At 40.0% G+C, this 12435-nt stretch overlaps 1 protein-coding gene across 3 annotated transcripts in view; it reads right to left on the reverse strand.

Annotated features, from left to right (window-relative positions):
* Positions 1-8048: 8048 nt before the first annotated feature.
* The window catches only part of LOC103755782 (sodium channel protein type 5 subunit alpha), a 205952-nt gene continuing 201565 nt past the window's right edge, over positions 8049-12435 (reverse strand). For all 3 annotated transcript variants that reach the window (XM_018089200.2, XM_025896818.2, XM_025896817.2), the window contains 2 exons: positions 11784-12054; positions 8049-10017 (listed from right to left, as the gene is read on the reverse strand). In XM_018089200.2, coding sequence (XP_017944689.1) covers positions 8783-10017; positions 11784-12054 — 1506 coding nt within the window. In that variant the 3' untranslated portion in view covers positions 8049-8782. The remainder of the gene's footprint in view (positions 10018-11783; positions 12055-12435) is intronic.

The raw sequence follows: 12435 nt of genomic DNA on the forward strand, positions 1-12435 counted from the left end.
CCACTGAGCTCACCCCCTTCACCCACCCACCACAGTATTCAGTAGTGGCTTGGACCGAAGCAAATCAGGTACTTGTAAACTTCTAACCCTCACCTTGCTTCTCCCCATATTTTTCCAAGTCTACCAACCTTTGATAAGAAACACTTCACAGAAGTAGGGCAACAGAGAGAGGTACAGAACTGATCTTATCTTTGAGGTGAAAAGACATCCTCCCAGCTCCTCATGGAAAAAAAAGTACACTAGTTTCTGTCTCAAGTATCTTCCCATTTGATAGCCAGGGCAATCCAAACAAATCTCAAGGCATTAGAATGAACAATCTCTGGTTTCCTGTGTTTTGTTCCATGGAGTTGGTAGTCCCTGATGGTTCAGCAAATGTGAATTCATTGTTCCCCCTACAAAGTGAGGCATTTATAAGACCTGCCCTCTCTATGGAAATATTTTGTCTTTCCCTAAGATCTGAGCTGTTTTTACAACCTTTCTTGTTTGCCAAAGACTCACAGCCTCCTCAGCTGCTTATTTTTGCAAAACTCATAGGAATTCATTTATCTTTGAGCCTGCCACCCCTCCACCAAACCAGATAGAAACAGGCCAGGGGAAGAGACGCAGGAGAGGTACATGGACCCTGTGGGCACATAGCTTGTCTCTATAGAAAGCCAGAGAGGTCCTGAGAGGCACTTGCCCTCCTTTGAGAGTTGGTTTCTTCCCCTCCTGGGTCAGGGGCTCCCTTCTCCTACTGCACAAGGGAAACAATTATCTTTACCCCATTTCAACCACAGGCTTTAGAGAAGACCCCACACCTCTGCAGCACCTCAGCACAGCGTGCTGAAGCACTTGACACAGCTACAAACCTCCCCCTGCAACATCCAGGGCAACCCACCCTCAAACCACAGCATCTGACTTCCTCACAGGCTCAGCAGGACATTCTTCTCTTCTGCTTCCCCCAAAGTCTTTCCAGCAAACCCCACAGCAACTTCTGACATCACAACAAACCCAGCAAAGCCCCAGAGCACCCCTTCAGTCCTCACTTCCGTAATAAGAGAAAGTAGACTGTCTAAAGCTGCCTGATTTCTGTCTTGCTTGGCCTATGGGGTAAGGCAAGGACAGGTGGAAGTGATGTCCACTCCCATTTAAGGTTTAATTTGGATATGACTGCAAGTAGTGGTCTAAAGTCTGCAGTAAAAAAAAAAAAAAAAAGAATATAAAATTTCTTCAAGATCAACAAAACTCATTTCAAAAGCAGATGGCATGTTTTCTAAGAATTGACATGTTCTGTCATAAGAAAACACAGCTCTTTGCTCCAGCCTATAAAGGAAAAGCAGTCCCAGGGATAAATCCCCTCCCCACAGACCTTGCCCCACCCATGTGAAAGATGTGTAGGAGGGTGCAGAGTTTTTTGGCAGGCTGTCTGTGCTAGAGCCCAAAGCATGAATGTCACCTTTGCCTAACCTGAAGCTCTTTAGCTCAGCCTCCAACATTTCCACATCTGCTGGGAGCAGGTTCAGAGCAGCACCCACAGGAACACAACAGGTCTAGAGATCCTGCAAAGAAAGGTGTGAGCAGATCTGCAGTGAGCATGTGGGTTTGCTAGAAGAGAACCTGAATAAAGGAGACAGCTTTGATCTTAGGGTCAACTTTTCCTTGTGCCTGGACTGCAGAGGGTCTATAAGGAAGATGGGGACAAACATTTTAGTGGAGTCTGTTCTGATAGGACAAGGGATAATAGTTGTGAACAAAAGGGGGGGAGATTCAGATCAGATATAAGGAATACATTTTTTAAGATGGGGGTGGTGGGGTACAGGAACAACTTGCCCAGAGAAGTTGTGGATGTCCCGTCCCTGGAAGTGTTCAAGGCCAGGTTGGATGGGGCTCTGAGAAACCTGGTCTTGTGGAAGGTGTTCCTGCTCACTGCAGGGCAGTGGGGTTGGATGACCTCTAAAATTCCTTTTCCAAACCATTCTATGATTCAATAAGTCTATTTCCTAGACCACAAAGAGCTTAACTGTCCTATAATGTAGAGGGCTCCATAAATCCATGTTTGTATCTTCTGTAGAAATCCTTATCACAAACACAACTTGTCCCTGAACTAAAACTTATTTTTTTTTGCTTGGTCTGCAGGTTTGGGAAGATTAAAAATTAAGACAAACATGAGCAACTGAGGCAGTCTATATAAAATAAAAGGTGTTGGAAACCTGGTTTCCCTAAGGGAATTGCTAAATTCCCTTTAGATTTAGAGAAATTGAGATTGCACATAAAGCACAGGTGTTTTAAAGTACAGCTACATAGTTCAAGTCCGCTTTTAGTAGAGAAATATATTTAAAATCCTTTTAGAACCATTTAGCATGGTTTAACCATAATTGCCTCAGTCTTTTGTCTTTTTCATCTGAAACCCCAGTTTTTTGACTAACATGGCTGTTAGAAAAACAGAAAGCTTGAAAATGTGACCAGGACATACCCTTGAAGTTTTGGGGTATTAAAAATAATGGTGGTAGTAGTAATAATAATCAGAAGAACAAGGAAAAGAGACATTTAATTTGAATCGAAATCTCAATGTTTAAGCCACTCTGATGATGTTTGAACACTGAATGCTGGTCTCTGGGACCGTGCAGCTATTTTCAAGGGAGAAAAAGACCTCCGGTGCCCTGACTTTAGGCAGGGATTCACGACCCAATGCAAAGCACTGAGATTCCAGGGAAAAACAACTGCAGCAGCAGTCTCAGAAACTTTGCCACGGCAAAAGCACGTGGGTCAGGAGCTGCTCAAAGTCCTGTTTGTTAGCTGGCTAAAATAGCTCGGGCGGAGGTGCTGACAAACCCATGCCTGCGCTGCAGCCCAACACCTCCAGCCCTCGTGGGGTTATCGGTGACGTTTGACTCCGAAGCATTTTTTTGCTCACTGCCAATAGCTATTCCCTGTGGACTATTTGCTTTCACATGCTTTCCCTTTGACACGGCTGCTATTTCTTTGCAACATGTAAACACTCAGGAGGATTTCCATGTTTGTTCTTCACCCGGCGCGGCCGGTCTTTCGCGCCTCGCCGGGGGGATTGACGTGAAGGAGCAGCCGTTTCGCAGGTGTTCGGCACTTTTCCTCCATGTGCTGTGCTCCAGTCTGCTTTCCCGTGTTTTAAATCCAGTTCTGCTCTTGTCACACAGCAGCAAAACGCATTGCTGGTGTCAGAAACACGACACTGCCATCCTACGTGGGTGTCCTTTAGAGCCCAGTGGAGGCTTCACGCTGCAAAGTATTTGTTCTTTATTCCTCCTCTTCCTACAGCAACTTCTGATGGTTATAAAAATTCTCTTTGTATCTAAAGCAAATTGCTAATGTCTGGCTTTTCCTAAGAAAACTTCATGAGTTGCCTGCGCTGCTGTTAACTCTCTTAATGCCGACTTGTTTCAAAAGTGATCTTGGTATTTAGTAAAACAATTTGCATCAAAGGTAAGAAGGAACTGAAACCACTAAAAAAAAATCTCAACACGAATCTGGAAATTGCAGGCTCTGATCTCATGGATTTCACACAGGCTTGATTTAATAGATCTGCTGCTTTGCAAAATCAACATAATTTGATTGATTAATGCCTTTAAGCTAAAAGAGGGGAGATTTAGATTGGTTATTGGGAAGAAATTCTTCACTGAGAGAGTGGTGAGGCACTGTAAGAGGTTTCCCAGAGAAGTTACTGCTGCCCTATCCTGGAATTGTTCAAGGCCAGGTTGGACGGGGTTTGGAGCAACCTGGTCTAGTGGAAACTGTCCCTTCCCATGGCAAGGGGTTAGAACTGGATGATCTTTAAGGTCCCTTCAAACCCAAATAATTCTATAACAAAAACTAAAAAAATTTAAAAATCCCCATTTTCTGAGAAGCCAATCCTCCAGGTTCCTTGCTAGGGCTGGAAAACAAGACAAGAAATACATTTTGCAATTTTTTTTTTTTGTTTGTTTTGTTTTGTTTTGTTTTTTTGGGTTTTTTTTTGTTTGTTTGTTGTTTTTTTTTTAAATTTCATCCTGAAAAATAGAAAATCCAAAAGCCCTTAGAAACTTCCCCAAGATCTACATGAAAATAAGAAGGGTCCTGTAGCCCAAAGCAGCTCCTAGCACAGTGATGGGAACACAACTATATAAGTCAGGCAGTTCTGCTAAAAATCTAGATCTGAAAATTTTCATAGTGGGGATTATGACCTTGAATTTCCTTCTAATGGGAATTTTGACCTCAAATTATAACCAGGAATTTCCTTAACTAACCTGTCATGTTTCCACAGAGATTTGTCATTTCAGCAAACTGCTCCTTCTAACCAAAACCATCTTGCTGAAATTTTTTAGACAGATTCATTCTGTACATATGATTACTCAGAAGTCAAATTATTATAGGATACGTTTTAGCAAATTCTTATTTAAAAAAAAGTATGTTCTATAAGTCAGACTGCCCCAGCTTCATGTAAAACATGATTATAAACTGATTTTATTAAGCTAATTCAAAGGTCTGACAGAACTGCAGTTCAAACTAGCTCAATTTTGCTCTGGTTTAATATGGTTAGGATCCTGCCATGTTTAAATAAAAATCATAGCACTGAAACAGGATAATGAAATTAGTGCTGACCTGGATGAAGATAAGGCTGATCCAATCAAGGCTAAGGGTCATTCATGTCCCTTTTGAAGCTCCTTCCAGGATTAAGGCACGTATGCATTAGGAAGGACATTACTCTTTATTTGGTACAAATTTTAAGATCTAACTAATATAATAATAACCAAATGCAAATCAATATGATTTAAATGGAAAGACATCTATGTTACCATTAAGAAAATCTCTTTTATATGCTTTTTATTAATCTCTAAATGAGATCCTGCGTTTCCAGTAAAATCTTTCCTCCTCCAGCTAATTCTACTGGGAAGGATAGGTTGAAATATCAATGCTGGGTTTATCCTATAAATGACTCTCTTTGAAGAGAAATTTTCAGATCTGCTTCTAATTCATCTGACGTACCCAGAAATTTTCCATTGATTTCAACAAGCTCTGGATCAAGCCTTTAATGCCCTGCAGGTTGCCTTACAATGTAAGATGGACTGCAGGTGTTTTCATCCTCAAGTCTTCTAACAAAAGTCATCATGAATTTCCCAAACAAATGTGTTGGAAAAGAGTCACAGAAATAATAACATAAATGTTGATAGCATAAAAAAAAAAAAAGCACAGGATGTATTTGTTATCCTTATTTATTTAATAAAGAAACATAATAAACTTGAATTTTTCCAGGTACAAACAGCTTAATATGTCCTATGATATTGGCTGATATTTTCCTTGCTCTTTTTGTAGCTTGAGTGATTCATGTGGTTGCCTTTATTGAACAAATCAACAGAAAAGAATGGTAGCACTCACCATGCTTATAGACAGTGTGGGCCAACTATTGAGTTAGTGTCTTAAACTAAATCACTGCACTGGGAGGTTGTATCATGGCTGGATTTGGATTGGCATCTCCATTAATAAGGATCTACAAGTGAGGTTATATGACATTTTCTAGGGGAGTTCCGCAACCATACAAAGATACCATTTCCTCTTCATCTCTAAAGAAATGCGCCACAAAACAATAGAAAACCCAATAGAAAACCAACCTTCCAGTTACAAAGGTTTTGAAAGTAATTTACAATTCAGTTTTAGAAAGTTGCACTGTAAACATCTAGAGTTAAGACCCATCTTTCAGACTTTTTTTGCATTACATTTTTTTTTTCTTTTTTTTTACAGGTTTTGGGTAAAAGACAGAACCATTTCTAATTGCATCAGTACTATAGGGTCTCACAGCAATGACACTAAAATGTTCAACTCAAGAGTGAAATGACCAGAGGAAGAGCACTTCTCTAATATAATCAATGACCAGCTAATTGTCTCTTTACATCCCGTTCATTACTGGGCCTGACTCTTAATAAGAACAGCAGTTGAATATTTTCTAATATAAGTCGAAAATAACAAAAATATTTTTAAAACAGCATGACCAACAACACACTTCTGAGTGCAGGCTGGCATTTTCCTTGGGTTTCAAACAGTTTACATTGTAAGTGAAAATAAATCACATGAGAAATTCTCCTTTTTCTTAGCATTTTTCCCTCTTTTTTTTTTTTTTATTTTAAAGCTTTGAAAGGAAAATAATTTTACTAGTTGTCAGCCAATAAATGCTTGTTCAGCAAGTAATGAATGTACTATTTTCTAATTAAACAGTTTCATTATAGGCAGCAGCTTGTTGCTAATGATCAATAAATCCCATTGAGGAGAAAACATTTTAATCAGTAAGTCGTGTCCTCTGAGTGTCAGCCACTCTATAAACTCACAAGATACATATATATGTATAGATATACGTATGTGTGTATATATATATATGCATATAAATATAAAAATCGCATACTCTTTCTGGGTGATATGTACAGTCAGAATAACATTACAGCATAAATACACAGGGAATTTGTATAAAGTTTCTCTAATTTGAGAAGCCTTGAGCAATTCTGGTTTTTTCAGGGGAGGTTAGGGGTGGGAGGGGGGAAAGAATAAAGAGAGTTTTCACTTCAAGGAACAAAGAGTAGTCCCCTTAAGTTAGAATCTAATTACATACAAGATTTAAAGGCAACAAAATGCCCAGAGGAACAGCCCTATGTTATACACCATAGACATGGGGTTAAAAGGGCAAGAGAGCATGATTATAATAATACTTATATAGTACGGTTCATTCCCTTATAGCACTTTGCAACCAGAAAGTCTTACAACACCCCTGTGAGGTAGGTAAGTATTATTATTCCCATTTTACAGATGGGTAAACTGAGGCACAGATAGGTTAAATTATTTGCCTAAAAATCATGTAGTAAGAATCAGGAATAGACCCCAGGAATCCTGATGGCAAATCCTCTGAATTAACCAATAGACCACTCTCAAGTGAATGCCTGAGACACCTCTCAATGAATGGAGAGAATATTATTAGCCCATATTTACACAGATACATTGTCATCCTTTTGACATGTTGTCTTACATATTCTGACTTGTTTAGAGGACAGATAACAATGGCCATAGATAAACTTGACTGTAACATGTTGTTTTAATTCTTGTTGCCAACCCCATGTGGTTTTTGACTCCTATACAACCTGGGATGTAACTAAATGTTCATGACAATACACCTTAAATACATTCTTGATATCTTTGCTTCTCCAAGGTGAAAAGCACAGTTACTCTTCCTTAAAGTGCAATGGCTCATTACAGAAATCTCAAGATTTTCCATGAAGTCCAACCAAACCCAAGTACAATCAGTCTGAAAGTGAAAAAGAAAGAACTTGTCTGTAGTGATGGACTTGTCTCTATATTCCATAAATAATTTCTCACATTCTATCGAGGCTGAAATATTAATAATAAATAATAATCTATGTTAGCACGTAAAACCTCTAATACTTTTCTACAGCCACACATCCACCCTTCACCCCATTGTCATTTCTTTGGCCTGAAGCTGAGGGACACATCAACTGTAAATATTACTTTGCCTACAGGAATGAGGATATATCTATTATCTAGTAGATTCTTTTTATTGGTTCCTGTATTTCTTGTCCTTCCCCAGAAATCTAACTGTACCATCTGAGAAAATGAAAGATGGACACCGAGTAAACAGGATTCAAAACCTCAAAATTTATGTACAGATCCAGAGGCAATTCCCCTCCCACCTTCTTGATCACACTGTCACAACCGTTCTGTACGGCCCAGTTGGCATTGATTGATTATTATTATTATTCGTAGTAGTATTTTTGTGAGCAATATTGATGCACAGAGATCCCAATAAGGCTGCTTAGCTCAGTGTTCCTGGGGAAAACATATCCTATCCCACTACCTTAACAGAAACTTTGCCAGCATAGATGGTGCTTTGGAGCACTACACACAAACGTGATGCGCTACTTCTATGGCGAGTTTGATTGCGGATTTCGAAGCAGAATCTTGAAACATACTAAAAAATTAGTGCTTTTATTAACAGTTTTACAAACAGGATCCATTACTGTCTAGTTTCCTGAAGGATAGAACAAGCCATTTCTCTCATTGTTTTGACATCATTTGCTGTTCTGGTGGTTTTTTTGTGTGTTTCTGCTGACGTGCAGCTGCAAGTCCCAAGAGGGAGGGCTTAGTGTAATAAACAGTTTAAATGTTGCTAATTTGATACTTTTATTTGCAACAACTTTCCTCTTCAAGCGATGGGGATCCCACAAGTTCCTATTACCTTAACTCAGAGTTCATCATGAAGAGTGTAAGGATCAATAATCTCCATGGAAAAAGAGACTTTTTTTTTTAAGTAAAAAAATATCAAATATAATAAATTTATGAAAGACCATTCACAACATATACAGTAAGTGTTACATTTTGCTACAGCAGCTGTGATATTTTTTTTTTCTTTTTAGAATGCAAGGTCATACATCGCCATAAGTAAACACACTAATATGAGTAAGACCTTAAATGAATTTATACAGCCAGGCTTTATCTGTGGATAGATATACACTGTGTTTACTGTTTTACAGTCTAGCCTATTCTTATTCACACCATTGATATAACAGCTATGACCCTGCAAAGATTCTTCCTGTGCATATATAAATATAAATATTGAACCAAGTCAAAAAGAGCAGGGTCAAAGGTTATATGACTTATTAGACTCCTGTAGTTAAGGGTAAAAACTCCATTGTTTCTTTTGCAACTAATTTTTAACAAGAAGGCTGCTTCAACCGTTGTGTAGTTACAGCATTACATTCTGTAAACAATATTTTAAAGCATTCTAAACAAACATTTAAACAATTGATTCCTTATCCTTGTCCGGCGAGAGAAGACAATCCATAGCCTCGTCGCTTTTGCTCACGTCCGTTATCTTCAGCGGGAGATTATCGCTCGTGCCCCTGGTGACGCTGTCGTAGGACGGAGGGAAGGAGGTGGAGGACAGACTTTGGGATTTGTCTATTGGCCTGCCGTAGTTCTCGTTCATCATGAACGCAATAAGACCCTCCTTCTCGGGTGCATCGTCCTCGAGGATGCTGCTCTCCAAAGTTCTGTGCCGGTACAAGTAAGATGCCTGCTTCATGGAGCGCCGGAACAAATGTCTCCTGTAGGCCCTCTGGATGACGATGGCAGAGACCTCTTCTTGTTTCCGCCTGAGAGTTGTTGTAATCGGTTCGTAAGAGATCTTAGACGGATTCGCCGCCATGAACTTTTCTTCCATCTGTATTTTAAGGGCATCCATCTCTCCGGATTCTCCTAGCACCCTTTTCGTAAAAGCAAACAAAATATCCAAGCAATGGATCCTGTCTCCGCTGACCATGGGCAGGTCCATCGCTATGAGTTTGATTTTGTTTGGTTTCGCTATGCGCAAAGGTTCTGATAGCGCGTCTGCAAAGTCTGAAAGTGCAGAATACTCAATAAACTGAGTGGCTTCAGGGTCAAACTTCTCCCAGATTTCATAGAACATATCAAAATCATCCTCGCTTAGAGGCTCTGTACTTTCCTCAGTGGCTACACTGAAGTTCTCTAAAATAATGGCTATATACATGTTTACAACAATGAGAAATGATATAATGATATATGTAACAAAGAATAAAATCCCTACAGCAGGGCTTCCACAGTTTCCCTTTGAACCATTTGCATTAGGAAGGTTTGGGTCACAATATGGTGGTCCAGTGTTTAAAATAGGGTTGAGAAGACTATCCCATCCAGCTGACGTTGTGATTTGGAAGAGACAGAGCATGCTGTTAGCGAAGGTTTGGAAGTTGAACATGTCATCAATCCCATGCTCCTTCTTAACATAGGCAAAGTTAGCCATGCCAAAAATGGCATAAATGAACATGACCAGAAAAAGCAAGAGGCCAATGTTGAACAGAGCAGGTAGGGACATCATTAAGGCAAACAGGAGAGTTCGAATTCCTTTGGCTCCCCGGATGAGTCTGAGGATCCGGCCAATCCGAGCCAAACGAATGACTCTGAAGAGTGTGGGAGAGAAGAAATATTTCTGGATGATGTCAGAAAGTACAGTGCCTTGAAAAGAAAAGAGACAAACAGCAAGTTAGTACATGGAAAATAATCCCAGGCTTCCCTTTAAAGCCATCAGTAAGGATTATTGAGAAAATAAATGAAAAGTTCCCCAGACTGGAAGGCCTACAATAAAGGGAATGGCATTGTTGGTGCTTTCATGCCCATTTAATCCATACAGACTGTGTTGACATTATGAGAAAAGAGTGGTAGTTTCAGTAAGGAAAAGTTTTCCTGTTGGGGATGATAAACCAGGACCAACTCAGATAGGACACAAATAACTGCTGCTTTTGGCCATGACCCACCTGAGAAATTTATCCTGAGTGCAGATGGTCAGAATTTTTCTGACATGACCACATTTTTGTCTGTAAAATATTAGAGAGTCAGCACTGAAGTGCTGATGTGCTGGGCCTGTTTTTCTGAGCCATCACTGGAACAGTGCAGCTTTCTACTGTGCAGCCTCTTGGCTGATTGGATGCTTATAAATTTTTCCAGTTTCCCTGATGGGCTGGGAGGGGATTAAGGTCTAAGACTGTACTAGCAACAACATGAGCTTGCATCCCTGTAACTAAACTCTTCCAGCAGAAACAGAGCCCTTGGTGCAGACTGTCTGATGCCAACAGTCCCTGGCTGCACTGAGATGTGCTGAGCTCATGTGTCCCACCTGGGAGAGGGTTCCCTGGCATGGACCAAGGCCTCTGACACTGAAATGACATGGTTGATCACAGGCAGCACTATGACCAACGTGACATCTCTGGTTAATTGACTGCTATGGGCATACCCAGGGCACCTAGCATCAAGGTTCTGATGACAGCTGCATGGTAGTAATGTTCCCTGGGTGACCCAAATCTGTGAAATCCAGGTCGTTCAAGGCCCCCAAAGCACAGGCTGCTCTCTGGGCACTGGAGATCTGCATTGGCACCTTGCAGGTTCCCTGGTCCATTAGAGAGTGTTTAGTGCAAAAAGAGCATCAGTCAACGAGAGGTCTCTGTTTTCCTAACATGACACTTTTTCATTTAACTCTTCCCCCCTTCAAAATGGAAGTTTTCTTTTGGAAGAGCTGAATTTCTGAGCTCCTTTTGCTCGCTGGATCAGTTGACCATCTTCCAGTTGCTACTTTATTTCCAACTGTAATGAAAACAATTTTGGTAGGATTTCAAACTCACACTTGAACTGCACTTCTGTAGCATTTAATGTATGATCTGGGGTTGGGGCTGCAGAACAGCAAAAAGCACAAACTAACAATAAAATTGTGCCTTCCTGTTTCATCCCTTGGATATATGAGGGTGCGGAGCTCTAGTGACAACGGGGCTGAGAACAGCCAGACTCACTGCACTGCTTGAACCTGCCCTGAAGGACTATTTCATAATGTTGTAACAAAAAATAAATAGCAAAACAAAAACAATCCACACATACCCTTTTTCATGTGGCTTTTTTACTTCCCTGTCTTTGGCTGTCACACAGAACTGGTGTTAAGTGTATGTGGTGGGCCAGTTCTGGACCGTGTTTTACCACCATAACGGTGTTCAGGTATGATAATAAAGGTATGATAATAAAGGTATGATAAACCTCATAATTTTGCTGATCACACCAGTTATTGTTTGGCAGTGCTATGTTAAATTAAAATTACATACTAAAAAAAGTGTGTTTAAGATTCAATTCTCTGAGCCGATAGCATACATTACTGCACAAAGCCTTTAACTTCGTCAATAAGTTTTATGTCTCCCTTTTTAACTTTGGAGTTTTGGGTGTGAAAATCCAGGGTCACCTACCTACGATGGACAGAATCACAACCACGAAGTCAAATATGTTCCAGCCATTGGTGAAGTAGTAGTGTCGCAGAGCCAGCATTTTGAAGATGCACTCTCCAGTGAAGATGGCAACAAAAAGCATGTTGATTTTATGGAGGATGTTGACTTTTTCTTGACTTTGGTCATCCGTTTCCACCATCATGGTAACCATGTTAAGGCAGATGAGAATCATGATGGAGACATCAAAGGCTTGTTTTGAGACGACATCAAAAATAAAACCTTGGTATTTGTTCTGGGGGAAAGGAGAGGGTTTAGTTAGGAAAATTGAGTTGTGCCAAAATGACAACATAGTTGTCTCCTAATTGATCAGAAAGTAGAGGAAAACAGTCAATATGCACTGTTTCTGATGAGAACTTCATAAACTTAAAGATGGTGATGAATGGTTTTATGATAGAGTTTTCAAACCAATTTACTCCTAATGCTTCTTGAAACTACTGAAAACAAGACACTGGACTGTGGCCATGAATTTATTCAATGCAGGCAGGTGGTCACTGGAATAAGTAAATGGTATATGTAAATTGGAATTTTAGTAAATGCTGCAGAACAGTGGGAATTTTGTACCACAGGTCAATGAACTTGCAAATATCATCCAAAATCAAAACATATAATTACA

This window comes from Manacus vitellinus, unplaced genomic scaffold, assembly GCF_001715985.3.
Source record: "Manacus vitellinus isolate BGI_N305 unplaced genomic scaffold, ASM171598v3 scaffold_12_pilon, whole genome shotgun sequence".
NCBI lineage: Eukaryota > Metazoa > Chordata > Aves > Passeriformes > Pipridae > Manacus > Manacus vitellinus.